This window comes from Mercurialis annua, linkage group LG7, assembly GCF_937616625.2.
Source record: "Mercurialis annua linkage group LG7, ddMerAnnu1.2, whole genome shotgun sequence".
In the NCBI taxonomy this organism is placed as follows: Eukaryota; Viridiplantae; Streptophyta; class Magnoliopsida; order Malpighiales; family Euphorbiaceae; genus Mercurialis; species Mercurialis annua.
In genome coordinates this window covers 31,252,645-31,268,285 of record NC_065576.1, presented here as the reverse complement: position 1 = coordinate 31,268,285, position 15,641 = coordinate 31,252,645, and the positions used below count along the sequence as shown (strand labels likewise).

General features: G+C 35.9%; 1 protein-coding gene across 1 annotated transcript; it reads left to right on the top strand.

Moving 5' to 3' along the window:
• The first annotated feature begins 169 nt into the window (after positions 1-169).
• LOC126655348 (uncharacterized) lies at positions 170-5,277 on the top strand. Its single transcript, XM_050349483.1, has 5 exons — positions 170-307; positions 1,348-1,767; positions 1,867-3,139; positions 3,256-3,402; positions 4,385-5,277. Exons 2-5 carry the CDS (start codon positions 1,717-1,719, stop codon positions 5,008-5,010), a joined length of 2,097 nt encoding a protein of 698 aa, XP_050205440.1. The 5' UTR covers positions 170-307; positions 1,348-1,716; the 3' UTR covers positions 5,011-5,277.
• The last annotated feature ends 10,364 nt before the right edge of the window (positions 5,278-15,641 follow it).

The window sequence follows — 15,641 nt, the reverse complement described above, 5'->3', positions numbered from 1 at the left end:
GATAGAAAGAAAAATGAGAGGCTTAGATTAATGGATTGGGTATTTATTTTGTTTTGGAAAATTATGGCGTGAGAATAAATAATAGTCACTAAAAACTAACTAGGGTTTGATTTGAAACTTGACCACACGCCGTTGCTTCATTTCAACGACTCACAATTATTTGGTTTAATAAATAATAACCGCTCTTTAAAAATCATTCAATTTCTTTTATCTTTTTTCTATTATCATCTCTGTTAGCTGAAGAAACAAAAATAAATCTCAGCTCGCTCTTTTATTTTCCGTGTAATAGCAATCTGGCTACAGACAGGTAACTTTTAAATCTCTTTTTTTCTTTGATTTATTTTCATTCGGTTTGATTGATGTTTTATTATATTTGTTTTCAATTTTGTTGTCATTCAATTCAAGAAACGAATTGCAGTCCAAAGATTGGAATTTGTATAAAACTTTTTTTTCGATTTGGTTGAAGCTGTGTTTCTTAGCTGTGTGTTGTTCGTTCTATTTTCTTGAATCGATTAATTCCATGGGTTTGAAGAAGAAACTCGCTGTTAATTTATTATTCCTTTTCGATTGTGAACCATTTCTTTGTCATTTTTTTCTGTTTAAATTTGTATTTACGGTATAACCTCTATAATTTTGAATTTGATCAAGGCAAAACCATCCCGAGGACCTGTACTTTGCAAATTTGTTCACTTTCAGGTCCCTCAACTTGTCCAATTTCAATTTGCACGCCCTGTTGTTGGGATTGTAAAGAGAAAAACTTTATAAGTAGAAGGACTGAAAAAAAAGGCATAAAAATTTAAAAAAAAATTAGATTTTTGGGGTATTTTTCTAAACCGCCCCTAAATGTGTTAGGGGCAGTTGTTTACCTGTTGGGGTGGTTAAAACTGCCCCTACAACTACAAATTTACACATTTGCACCATATTTTAAATAGCCGAACGTAAAAAAATCGACCCTCCTAAGCTGGAGTCCTGTTCCGCCACTAGATATGAGCTTTCGGAAGAAAAATGGTAAAGCACAGGAGCCTCGGGATAGGTTTAGCCTTTGATAGATTCATGTATTGATTTTGAAATTTTATGGTTCTGACTTGACTAATGAACCAAATTAACATTTGATGGTAATTATGTAACACATCTTTGCATTACCCTTTGATTAATTTTTCTTAAAAGTTATTTTATTTGTGCTTTGCTTTTTCAACTCTATCATGGCTATTGAAAAAGCTATAATATGTTGCAAATTAACTAAGTTATGAGCATTTAATATCTTCCTTTTATTTTGTAGCATTGTTTGTCATTTTTGTTTTTATTGTTTAACAATTGAACTGATTGTTTACCACTTTTGTTAATCAGGCTAGCATCTCTTTTACATTTTAAAGGTTGGGTTTTCCTGATTAGCAAAGATTTTGGTTCACTCTGGCCGCTGCAATAAATTCCAAGTGTTCTCGCACCTCTAGGCGGGTGTGGGGTGGCGATAGCAATAGAGTGAGTTTGCTTTCTGTTTTAAGAAGATCTAGGTCATCTCATGTTTGGAGGTTGTGCCGTGTTTCTGAGGGTTTGTCGCTTGATTATGGCTAAGGTCTCCTTTTCCTAGATCCCAACAAGTTTTAGTGTAGTTGAAGATCTACAATATTAATTGATGCTCGGAGTAGAAATAGTTTTTGATCCTTCTTAAATTTTCTTGTATAAAAGTTTGCGTGAATGTAGTCTGTATTTTCCGCAATGGTTACATTTTCGTGCTTCAGTGCTCACATCAATTCTCACAAATCAAAGGTGAGTGGTGGACCGGCAAGCTTTTGAACTAGTTTTGTTGATCTTAAGACGTTCCATGCCCTTTCTAACTTAACAAGATTTTGTTTTTTGTCATTTTAGAAAGCTGTTGAACCTTCTCTTGAAGCAATGCATAAAACTTTGCAAGACACATCACATGGTCAATCTTCTATGGCTTCACCTAAATCTGCAAGATTAGATTCATTGCTGTTGATCACACAAGCTAATACTGAAAATAGTGGTGGTACCAAGGATTTCACAAGCTCTGTGTTTGTCGAACGAGGCTGGAAACAAGAGGAAGTTAAAGGAAAATTGAACTGTGAGAATAACTCAGGAATTCATCAGAAAGTCCTAAAGAAAAGTCAGTCTTTAGGAAATGCATTATGCCTTGAAGGAACTGTTCTTTGTGACAATGATATTGATGATGAAATACACCATGAATTTTCTAGTGATTCTCTTGATCAGAATGGGTCGGTGGGACCATATGCTACTAATGGTCCAAGAGATAGCCCAGTTAGTCAGCAGGAAGACGCTCCAAGGTCAGAGTCTGTTCAAGTTAGTTCTGATGTTTTCAACAATAAATCCATTTTCTCAATCAGAGATCCTCAGCAGTCCGAGAAGGAAGACCCTGAAAATTCCGAAATTATGTTATCGGGTGAAGGTGCCAATGAATCATGTGACCATACACCTCGCACACCTCCAACAATTCCGAAATCAAGGTCTTTGCCTAGTATTTGCATGTCCTTGCCTTCGCCTGACGGAAATTCTTATAACTATATGGTACCTAAGTCAAGATCTTCTGAGGACCTGCATGTTCTGTACATGAGGCGGAAAGAGGGTTCATTTCATGAGGCTGGGAGGAGAGCCATACATGAACATGAACCAAACAATAATGTTTGTGAAATTGGGAAAAATAACTTTGATAATTGTCTTGATGATAATTATGATTCATACAATTATTCGGCTTCAGCAAAAGACTGGATAGTACCTGTTACAGATGAGGTAACAGAAATGAAACACCTCCAAGGAGAATCCTCCATCCAGCAGGGTGATGGATTACAGGGCAAGGATTTTAAAATTAAGCGGATTCAGGAGTGGGTCACTGATCTTCAACATTGCAGTGCACCGGAAGAAACAGATGAAGTCTCAAATAGTGTTCACCTAATGAATAGCGTTTCCCCTGCCATCAATGGTTTGACTGCTACTAAGATGAATAGCAATTTTTCTCCTGGCATGGAGGCTGTAAAAAGATATATCTCTTCTTTGAGTGCCTTTTCTACTACTGTTCAGCTGTCAAATCACGGGTTGGTGGTGATTCCATTTCTTGGTGCATTTATAAGCTTGAAGGTGCTTAATCTATCTGGAAATTCCATAGGTCTGTATCTCTCACCATGTTTTTATTGTATTGTCCTCTAGTCGAATGCATTTTGAACATGAGATAATTAAATTGCCACACCTTCATTCTAATTTCTTACTTTGTTCTTTCTCCAGTGAGAATAACTGCTGGTTCCCTTCCTCGCGGACTTCATATGTTAAATCTGTCAAAAAATAAACTCTCTAATATTGAGGGTTTACGTGAACTCACTCGGCTTCGTGTGCTGGACTTGAGCTATAACCGGATATTCAGAATTGGCCATGGTATGTCACATCCTGGTAGTTAGCTTTTTCTATTTTGGTTTTGCATTATCTTAATTCTGTTTAATTTGTCTATTTTAGGTTTTTAGAACTCAATTGCTTCATGCACTGTGCTTCTGCTGTCAATTACAATTATTCCCTACGTCTCATTAGGAAGTCCCTTTGTTGGTTTTTACACATATTAAGAAGACATAAAACATAAACCTTTTTCTTGTTTTGCCCTCATTAGTTGTGCTTTAGAATTAGACATATCCTTAATTGTCTTCTAAATGTGTTTTTCTATTAAGATAAAACAAAGGGTAAATATGAGAAATTATGCTAATAAGGTACAATGGGACATAAAAAAAATGACGAATGGATTTCTTAAACAGGATGGTGGGAGTATTATTCTAGTCTCTCTCACTTCAGTTCTTAAGCAACTATTTTGTTTTTTTCATGTCAGCATTCTGCACTTGTCGTGATGTTTTATCTGTCATATAAGCTGAATGTATCAATTATTCCCCGATCTGCACTGCTAGAATTACTTTTCTTATCAATGCTTCAAATCATCTGGATATAGTTAAAGTTTTGCTTCCTTATAGAGTTGGTCATTTGGAGATCATGGGTGTTGATAAAATTGCTATATTGAAAGCAAGGATTTTAATATAGAGAAATGAGAAACTGTGGGTTGAAGATGGGGAACTGTTGGGATTTGGTTGAACCAGACTAAAGAATGTTAGAAAATGAAGAGGAAGGGCCAGTGATGAGGAAAGGTCATAAAACACATAGTTACATGCAACAACTTAAGGAAAACTAATGATTGTGAATATGCTAATTCCATCTAATACGATTAAAATTAGTCATTTCACGTGTTTGTAGAAATTTGAGCTATGGAAATTGGGTCATTCGTTTTGTTGTTTCTCATCCTTTGTATGCTTGAATTCTCCCAACTGACATGCTGAACATGGCTAATCTTGCAACATTTTGTTTTTGTTCAATTTTGAAGGACTGGCTTCTTGTTCTTCACTGAAAGAGTTGTATCTGGCGGGAAATAAAATAAGCGAGGTTGAGGGTCTCCATCGGCTGTTAAAGCTAACAGTATTAGATCTGCGTTTCAACAAAATCTCTACAGCCAAATGTCTGGGCCAACTTGCAGCCAATTACATATCCTTACAAGCTATCAGCTTGGAAGGGAATCCAGCTCAGAGAAATGTTGGAGATGAACAAATCAAGAAATATCTACAAAGCCTTCTTCCTCATCTTGTTTACTTCAATCGGCAACCAACTAAGGTGAGCACATTGAAAGATGCTGCGGACCGGTCACTAAGGTTAGGGATCAATGCACATCAGTTTGACCGTGGCCTAAGATCAGAAAACAAAGTTGGACGAAAGGCGAGTCATGGTGTAGGTGGCACTAAGCCAACATCTTCATCAACTCATTCTCGTAAAAATCAGGCTCTTGTCTCGGCAAATCCATCCAAGGGTAGGCATGCCCGTCTGCCACCCAGTGGAACTAAAGTAACTGGCAGCCATCGACAGCATTATATTGATATCGGTAGCAAACTGGTTAACTTCGGATCAGCGTTGTCAATGCGCAGGAGTCGTAGTGAGGGCACTTTGGGAGGCCTGTGAGAATTTGGAGCTGTGATTAGACATTTGGTTGCATATTGTATCAGTTGTATTTCGTTTTCATCATGTCATTTGTTATGTTGTGGTCGTCCTATGTGAATAAAAATAGCACCTGTCTAGGTCTGTGTTGTCCATCATGTTATGCAACAGTGATGCTATGTGAATAAACAGCACATGGCTAGGTATGTGTTGCAGTTCTTCTTATTAAAGAAGCAACTTGTATTTGAATCTAGCCGTTTTCATGAACAGATGTTTAAAATTTATCACTCACTTGCAAGGTTCTCTCTTTTATGCGACTAAACTCGTTGCTAGAAATTCTGATGGGCATATTATTGGTCGTTTTGATGCTACATTCAGGCATATTAGGGATCCAGGTATTCTTGAATTTTTAGCATTACGTGAATCGCTAAACTGGATTTTACTTCGTCGATGGAATCGGGTAATTGTTGAAGGGATGCTCTTCAAGTTTCACCAGTTATCAACTCGAGAATTATTTCCAATTATAAGACTTGGAGAATCTGTCAAAATATTTGGCGTCTCATTTCCGCTATTCCTCATCGCTCGGTGATCCATGTTAGCAGAAGGTTTAATATAGAGGCGCACATTTAGCTAGATAAGAAGCACGAAAACTTAGACAAAGTTGCGTTTCCCGTTTCGGAAACGTTTTAAAAATCGGAAACTCTTGGACACCCGTACGAAACGTTTCGGACCGTTTCCGTAAATAATAAAAATTAAAAATTTGTAAAAAAATTAAAATTATTACCCACAAATAAAAAAATCTAACTAGTTACCCATAAATTTTACATTCGCATAGCCCACAATACATCAAATATACTTATTTGTGTTGAATTATAATATATATTTTTATATATTTATAAAATTTTAAATATTTAGTATCTTAAAATGAGTTATTTTGTTAATTATCATAAATATTTAGATAATATTTTTATAAATATATCCCTATATTTTTGTTATTTGCATGTTTCCCCCACGTTTCGTGTCTTTCATTTTGAAAAACTTTCGTTTCCCCGTGTCCGTTTCGTATCGTTTCCGTTTCCCGTTTCTGTTTCCGTGCTACCTAGACTTGTATTTAGAGTCTTTATAGTTTTTATAGTCTCTGTATAACTCTTTTTTCATCTATCTATCTATCTATCTATCTATCTCTTGAGAAAAAAAACTCAGTTCATTTTCTTTGAATTTATCTGTTCTACCTACTGAAATTCAAGAGCTTACAGTTTCTCCAACGCATACTAAAAAAGGTTTTTTTATTCAAATAACCAACATTCAGGCTTGATTTACTTTTATACTGACTCATGTTTGACATTTCAAAACTATCATACAAAAAAGAATTTATTACTTTTATACCATTCATATAAATAGAACCTTAATAACACAAACCCTCATAATTACAATTATTTTCTCTCTCCTCAGAATTCTCTCTCCTTTCTCTCTCAACTCACCTTTAACACACTCAGATTGTCGTTCCGCCTTCGTTTCGCCGCCATCTTTATTTTATCTTTTTGATTTTAAATCTGAAATTTTTTATTCTTTTTTTATCATTTTCAAATCTGTAATATGTTTATTTTTACCGTTTTTCACCATTAAACATGTATAAAGAGTATCTTTAAAGAATATAATACTCATTTCATGTTATGTAGAATAATTTTATGATTTCATGGAATAAAATTCTATTTTTTTTTTGCATTTTTCTTATGTTTTGTTGTATTTCTGCGTTTTTTTATTTTGCAGAACGATTTGTTGATGATGATTGATTGCTGAATTATTGTAACGTTACAGTGTTGTTGATTTTATGTTGACTTTATGTTAATATTATGTTGATATCAACTGATCTTTTTTTTTATTTTAACATTGACAAATAAGATAATATTGTATGTGAAATAAAATAAAAAATTAAATTAAATTAAATTAAGACTAGATAATGATATGGTAACATCGGGAAAGAAGATAAATAATGATGTTGAATTATTATAATGTTACAATGTTTATTGTGTTGATTTTCGGTTGATATTTTGTTGATTTTAGTATTGGTGAAGAAGACAATAATGATGTTAAATTATTGTAATGTTATAATGTTGATCTAATGTTGACATTGTGCTGATATTATGTTGATATTAATTAGTTGATTTTAACATTAACGAAAAAGAACACATTATATGTGAAATAAAATAAAAAAATTAAAATTAAATTGAAATGACGTTGAAAATATAAAAATTAGTGTAAAAAAAGATTGAAAACTTTAAATTAGTTAATTTATTACATATGTTAATTTTGTGTTGATATTAAAACTGAAGAAAAACATCAACAGTAAAAAAAAAGTCAAAACTAAACAAAAATAAAAAAAATTCAAAATTTAAATATGTTGAAATATGAGAAATATGAGAAATGTTGAAATATGAGAGTTAATATAAAAATAAAATTTTTTTTTCAAAAAATAATATAAAAAGAAAAGAAAGTTAGTATGAAATGTAAAGATTTAGAAGAGGTAGTAAAAAAGTAAATGTTGAAAAAAAAACAGTATTTCATACAAAAAGCCCTATTAAAAAGGCAAATTTATTTTTTAGATACATAAAAATATTTCAAAATATAACTTGGATAATTTGATCTATTAATTTTGTAAATTTAAACAAATATATTCAAATCTCAAATTATATCTATTTTTAAAATTAATAGATATGATAATTTGATCTCTAATTTTAATTTATCAATGATTATTTGAATTTAAAATAAGAATTATGTGCTCAAATTTTTTTTAAATTGAGGGATAAATATATTTGTCGTAAAAATTGATTGACCATTATTCGCCTAGAAATTATCCGGACTTGAATCTTTGAATTTGTAATTGGGATCGGTTTGAGGTTTGATGTTTTAACGAACTTATGAAGATATTCACAAGGCTTCTTTGGTTAAAAATACTTAACCACGTAATTTAAATGATAATAATCTGGGAGTTAATGAACTCAAGAGAGATTAATACCAAAACTACTCTTAAATTAAAATAATCCGGAGATTGCGGGATAAAAAGCATTGGACTTGGTTTTTAATTGATTGATTTGTTGATACAAAAATAATAAAGCTCTGAGTTATATATAGCTCTACAAAATCAAGTCTCATAATATAATTATAACTAATATTCTTAAAGAGAAACACTCCTAATGAGTTGCAAATTCATAATAACAATAAAAACTAATCTAAAAAAGGCTTTCAATTGGGCTTAATTTCCTTGGTAAACCCATACGATGCTCTGACCCATAATATTTTTGATCTGGTGTAAACAATGTCCCCAACAAGCCTGAAATGCTCTTTTTGGGCTTGTTCCCTTCAAAGGCCCATATCCAATGCTCTCGGGTCCACCTATTTGGCCCAGATCTTGGTGTATCAAAATTTTAAAGGAGTGCGCAATTATAAACTGTTCGGTACCCCTTCTAGTGCCACATCATCTCTAGCTGTTTCCCACTATGACACGTACTAATGTCATGAAATTTTTGGCTTCCATCAATCTTGCACTTTTAAGAAAAATAGCAAGTCAATTTCTCATTACCTAACTTTTCTGCAATTTACAAGATTTTCTCTGCTCTCTGCAATCTCAAGCTCTTTGCAATTCCTACTCCTGGTAAGCACTTCGCTCTTTATTTCTTCTTGATCACCCCCTTTTAATTCGCTTAATCAGGGGGATATTGTTTCAGATAACATGGCTGCTCCCAACAACCTGGCTGAACAAGTAACTGCCAAGATCGACGAGGTCCGGTCCAATGCTCCGAATACTGAATTCAAGGTAATTACTGACGCAAGCGATAACCAAATTTGTGTCAGCCCTATTATCACCTCCCCCAGCCATCTCTGTGATCTAGCCTCCCTTTTCCATGAAGCAGCTCCTTCTAGATTCTCCTTACCTCATCAATCATCTGTCTGAGTCGGCACCACTTTCAGGAACTGGCCGATCAAACATGCTGGGTTCTCCAAATGGGTGAACAGACTGACCCCCAACTTTTGTCAAGCAAGGATCGACGTCGGCATCTTCGATCTTATTGAATTATGCAAGGCGAGTAGACCCATAGCCAAGAACTACATTATGGGGGCATCACTATATTGGTCGAGCGTCATCAACTGCTTCTGCTTCAAATCCGGACCAATGACCATCACTCTGCTCGACCTGGCACTTATGCTCAATGTCCCAATCAACGACGATCGGATCAACCCAAATCTTTATGCCGATACCCCAGAATTTGTTCTAACCAAGGCGCAGAAAAGCTATGGCTCCTTCATGAAGTTATTTATGGGCGAGGATCCATACAAGCCAGATCACAAGGAACATGTTGCATTCCTGGCATTTTTTATCGCCAAATATGTGTTGTGCACCTCCTCTTTCCGAGTGACTCAAGATTGTTTCCTCCTAGCTGCAGCACTCGCCGAAGGACGCCGATGCAATCTGGGCGAATTCATTTTGGCTTACCTGTACCGTTCTTTGGGCGATATACTCCTCTAAAAGACCTGCGAGTCTTCAAATGTCCAGGAGGTCCACTTTGGATAGTTCAACTCTGGCTCGCCCTTTACTTCCCGGAGTTGTTCGAAGTCGGTCCTCCAATGAAAGCCGATCTTTGTGGTTTTCAATTAGTTTCGGCTGCAACTCGCCTCCCACACATACTTGACGTACTCCAAGTGTTCAACAATCATGCAATCAGATCGCCTGAACTGATCTGCCCAGCACTTCAACTCACTTATCCACCATCCTGGTTATTCGCTGGATGGGATGTCGAGAATATGGAAGAGGCGATACAAGCTGATCCAAGACTGAAGCTTGGTGGTCCATACTGGGGAAGTGCCCTGAAATCAAGAAATTTAATCGCCGGTTTAGATTATGACCGCAATGGGGTCGAACCATATTGCCCGAACTATGTTTCTTGCCAGTTCGGCTCCTGTCAAGGAATTCCTTGTCCTTTATTGATCGCCTTCAATAATCGCGGGACCCATAGAACTTCAATTGAGAATTATTCCGAACTTCAATACATCACTCGTCTAAACAGATCCTATCTCCCCCCTTTGTCCGAACTGTCTCGCCCAAGTGTCAGCCCTTCCTGTACCCTGGAATTCACCAATTGGTGGACTTCCATCGTCTAAACATCTTTTGACCTGTCGCCTAAAGAAATTCTTTCACTTCATAATTTTGATTTGCCTCCTTTAAACAGAAAACCTACTCATGCCGATTTATTTCTTTTGCAGGCCCCAAAATGTCAAACTTTCACAGGTATTCTCGGTTATCATTTCAAAATTTTTCGTTTCGAACGTTTTTATAAATTTAAATCTGACCCTTTAGATCGCCCAGGAATGAATCTTAAAATGCAAGAACATAGGAGAATAGCTCGTTCTAATTTTTACAAAGATATAGTCACATGTCCTACCAACTCTTTTCAGAACGAGTTCGACCCAAATTTAAGTACAAGTCACCATATATCCCTAAATGTAAATTTACTTCGGCCGCCCCAATTAAGAAACCTAAGAAAAAGAAACCCAAAGTAGACTTAACTGAATTGGGTGTAACTTATACTGGCATCCGATGCCCACCTTACGAAGAAACCATAGACGAATTGGTGCGCATCGGTTACCAGAGGATCCCAGGTACTGGCGAATAATTCTTATTCTTTATACACCAAAAAATGTCTTTGTTTTAACACTTTTATTTCTTTTCAGTCGGCATTCCTCACTTCGAGAAGGAAAATAATTGGGACAACGATCACGGGGAGGAAAACCCAGCGGCGAAGAAGGCAAAAAAGAAAAGGCACGCTAAGACTTTTGCTAAGGAACGAAAGGCGAAAAAAGGCCGATCTGAACCTAAAGGAAAGTATAAAAATGGCCGGCCGAAAGAAAAGGCTCTTCACTGTTTGACCCATCTCCAGCAGCCACTCCTTCTCAAAGCTGCCATTCATCGTCGAAGGGCGATACTCAGATGTAATACCCCAAAATATTTAAGTATTTAATTGGACCACGTGTCCAGTGTTAAGTCGCTAGAGTAGCGATATCAGAAAGATTTCCGAGAGATTAGGATAAATATTAAATTTTAGCAGGACGGACTCGAAAGGATTATTGCGAGGAATTTAATATTATATTTCAATTCTAAAGTTGGAATTGGAATTAGAAAAGAAAAATGTTAAGAAAGTCGCAAAATAAAGTACAGGGACTAAAATGGTAATTTAACCATATAAAATCCGAAAGGATATTATTTCGCCAAGGTCCGCGAAATGTTTTATAGTATATATGGTAAAAGTTTTGGGTCAATCGGAGACCTTTTAAAATTTGGACGCGGATGCGTTTTGGGCTAAATTGTCACTTTTGAGAAATTTAAGGGCTAAAGTGTAAATTAGCCAATTAAGCTTCGAGATTAGTAATCAAAAGATTTTGACGGAAAATAATAATATTGAGTTAATATTATTTATATGAATATAAATAATACGTAAGCAATCGAGTTAAAAGAATAATTTAACCATTTGGTTAAATTAGAAAGTTTAAAAGAGAAATGGTTTAAGTTAAAGAAATGAAGGATCAAAATGGACAATTAGCCAAAATATATATAATAACTTTCCTTAAGAGTAAGGAAAGGAAGTGATGATCAGAGGAAGCGAAAGTTACAGAAGCTTTCGACGATCGATTACGATCCGTCGCCGTTTCGCCGTTTCTCGCTCAAATCGCGAGTTCTTTATATCGATTCGTTCAGAATTCGATTCTCTATCATCGCTAAGCTTCAAATCAAGGTAAGCTTGACGTTTTTATTATGAGAATTGACAAATAAGGGTTATTTCGTTTTAACGAATTAAACGAATCGTAATCGCGTTTCTATTGGCGTTTTTGATGATATTTGAGATGGTTATTAATAGAAATCGTGCTAGAATCGACTCTGGATGTTTAAGCACGTCGGAATTGGCCCGGGGAATGAACCCCGGGGCTGCACATTGGCAGCCGTATGCTGCACGAACGTGCAGTACACGTTCGTGTAGCATACTGCACGAACGTGCAGTACACGTTCGTGTAGAAGACTGCACGAACGTGTAGCACACGTTCGTGTAGGACACTACACGAACGTGGAGCACACGAACGTGCAGCGTACTGCACGAACGTGCAGTCCTTCGCCGAGTGAGGAATCCTGATTTGGGCTTTCTGGGCCCTGACGCGACGCAGAAACTCGATTTCAAACAATTTCAAGTCGTGAAATCAATCGTGATTCGATTGAATATCAAAACATAAACTAGGACGTTTAAAAGAGAAGTGTGATTAAGAGATTATCAAAGTTAAGAATCGTATTTGAAGTACGATTATGTTAACCTAAGTTTATAACTAGAGATTTTGATACTAAGTCGACGTTTATGGATTAAACGTATAGGTAACTCGATTAAGTAACTGACGTACCGACAAGCTATCAAGCCAGTTAGCAGGAGTGGATACGTGATTGGACAACGCATGGAGCTTACGCTTACGGGATTATAATAATGCAGTTTTGGATAGCGGTCACTGTGAGTGGCAATTTACTTTCGCGTATTATTAGTATAAAAGTTATCTTCATATATATACGTATATTGTTTATACGCATCGCATTACCTATAATTGATTGAAATGTTATATGTTTACCTAATTTCTATATACGAGAACTAGTATGCGATCCGAAGAAACTAGCTACCTATTGGGTGTCAATAGGCTGTGTGATCACCAGTACCGAGTCGGTCTAGTATGTTTGCATATGAGTGATGAATTGACATAACTCAGCTGGAAGCTGATGATGAATATGATATTTACGATTGGGTTATGATTTAGATACGCAGAGTGAACTCGGCTACGGTGTAGCCTGGAAGTCCCCGTATCTAGTGGCTGGGCCATCAGCGAGTTGGACTCGCAATTGATATTTACGATTGGGTTGAATGATATATGATTATTCGAGAGATGTGTCGCATGCTAGGATATTAGTTTCGTACGGATCAAATACATGTTTATATGTTTTATAACATTGTTCTCTTAAGATGCGATGTTATATTTTTATAATACTGTTAGTAAATGTCAACTCACTCAGTATTTCCCAAAATACTGACTCCCTCACAGTGTTTTATTTCAGGTGACCGGAGTCGGATCAGACAGACCATCTCCTTTGTGTCGGCAGCCTTTTGGCTTACACAAAGTATGAGTTTTATAGAGCTGCAGTAGTCAATAGGTGTCAGTATAAGATTTATGATTTAATTCCAAACGGTATTGGAAAAATAAACTCTGATATAGTTTTATAAATAAGTTGTTTATAAAGATGATGTTTTATCCATTTGAATTGTGTACCAATTGCCTTAAGAGGAATTGGTTATGTTTGTGATCAGAAACAGGGCGGTGCTGGATATGAGATATCGCTCGGTAAGACCCTGGTTTCTAAGAATGTGTTCGCGAATGTTTTCAGAAAAGAAATACGATGTTTTAATAAATGTATTATATATAGTAATATGTTTTAATCGCGAAAAAATTTATAACGGTTTTAGGCTTGCTACGGGTTTCGGAGCAACCACTCCCATTCCCTAGCGCCGGTCTCGGCTCAATAATTTGGGTCGTGACAATTGTGGTATCAGAGCAGTTGGTCCAGTTACCTCTGCTAATAAGAGTTTTGTCAGTTAAGTGACCTAGGAACTACTGCAGCTATAGAGTTGAGTTCTGTCTGATCCAAGTAGTTTGCATTGTTGTTTTGTGATAAGTATGATTTATTGGTATGTGAAGTGCTTGTTTGTTTGTTGTGACATACGTATATGAGATACACGCGTATATTTTGTTTTCGATAAGGTATGCATACGTGATATGCATGTTTAGATGGAACCTCGAGAAGGTGAAATTCTACGATGAGGCAGTTCATCTTTTGAGTTGTTTAGGCAAAATACTATAGAAATAGTCGATTGAAACGCCAGGAGGGAATAGCGAAGAAGTATAAAGTTACAGAAGTTGAAGAACTTTCCAGATACAGAGTTTTAAGGTTTAGAGAGCTTACAAAACATAAACTTTATAACTTTCTAAAGTTGTTTTGTTTAAACGATTTTGAAAGCATAATTGTGCCTAGACCCGATATAGAAATGTATGATTGCCACGACATTGATAGAAATGCATCACTACATACATAATTAATAAAGAGAATGATAAATGAAGACATGCATTAATAGTACATGCATCACATGCATTATGCTCAGACGAAAAGGTGAGCTGTGGCAACTCTTTGGGGATGAGAGACGTCATCACCCTAGTGCACAATTTTGCTAAGATTTGAATGAAATTTTGATTTAAATTTCGAAACGAGATGTTTTATGTGAAAGAGTCTTTAAAAGAGTTTTGTTTTTATGTAAGTATACCTAGACCAGAACTCTGTGACGGAAGTGAAGTGCTCGCGAGAAAGCTACAATCGAGGCCACGAAACGAATGAATACGTATAATTGCGAGAACATAGGAGTTATGCTTCTAGAATACGAACTTAGTTTCGAGTTAACGAGCTAGAATATAGCTAAAAATCGCAAATGTATTGGAAAGTGATGCGTACCAGATTAGTGGTAAGCTAGAAAGTAAGTATCTCTTTGACAGGTCGTCAAAGATATTAAACTACGATATAAGGGAAGAAGTATATAAGAAGGATGAAGTCTATATACGAGAAGCGAATGGTAAAATGTATGTGAGTAGCAAACTGTAACTAATCGAACGATGAACTGGGATGTTCCTATCTTTAAACGAAGTGACTAGAGCATCATGCTACCACACCATAGAAGTAAGAAAGAGGATAGTTAAGCATAGAAATAGACTCACAGTTTGCACCTTGAAGATAGAAGATTACCCTTATGAAAGGATAATGTGAATATTGCGTAATATTAGAAAGTCGTTAGGTTTAATAAGATCGTGACAACTCTTTATTGAACCGTTGGATCAAGTTGTCACTGAAATACGATGTCCCTAAGACGGTGACCTGAGTGTTAACCATTACGATCGACAACCCGAGAACGTGAAGTAGATTTCATAAGAATATCGATAATGGATATATGTCGATAAAGTGACGAGCCAAGTAGACGAGTGACCAGAATATGAAGTACGGAGCATGGAATTGGATCAATTAAGTATAGCTAACATCAAGTCCGCATAGAATGTAGTGATTGGAGAAGCATGATAAGAAAGATCAAGAGATAAACGACAAGAGTTACAATAAATGGATTAGGAGTTGGAACTTCCACCACAAAGTTACGATTATAAAGTGGATGAAAAGATTAGGACAAGTATAAGTGTGAATGATGTGCGCGAAGCACGGGATCTTAAGTTTTAAGTTTGACTAATAAGGAGTAGAGTGCATGGTGCGATTGATGTGGAAGATTAATAGTAGTCCCTGAATGGTTAGGATGCAATATATAGCATCGAACGTATTTGACACATAGATGAACCTTCGTGCATCGAGGTAAGTAAAAGGATGTGAAGAAGAGACTCGATAACAAACTTGAGTTACATATATTGGATCAGTCGAAATATAACATGAGTGATGAAAGTAAGATACTCGTACACATCGAGCGGATAAAGGATAAAAAGTATTGTCGATCAAGATGTCAATGGAAAGTTGAACCCATGAATAGTTATGACGA

Excerpts from the sequence above, each read along its gene's own strand:
- LOC126655348 (XM_050349483.1), top strand. The coding sequence starts at position 1,717 with ATGGTTACATTTTCGTGCTTCAGTGCTCACATCAATTCTCACAAATCA. Across the intron at positions 1,768-1,866 it reads TCAATTCTCACAAATCAAAG|AAAGCTGTTGAACCTTCTCT; the intron begins GTGAGTGGTGGA and ends TTGTCATTTTAG. Across the intron at positions 3,140-3,255 it reads TCTATCTGGAAATTCCATAG|TGAGAATAACTGCTGGTTCC; the intron begins GTCTGTATCTCT and ends TTCTTTCTCCAG.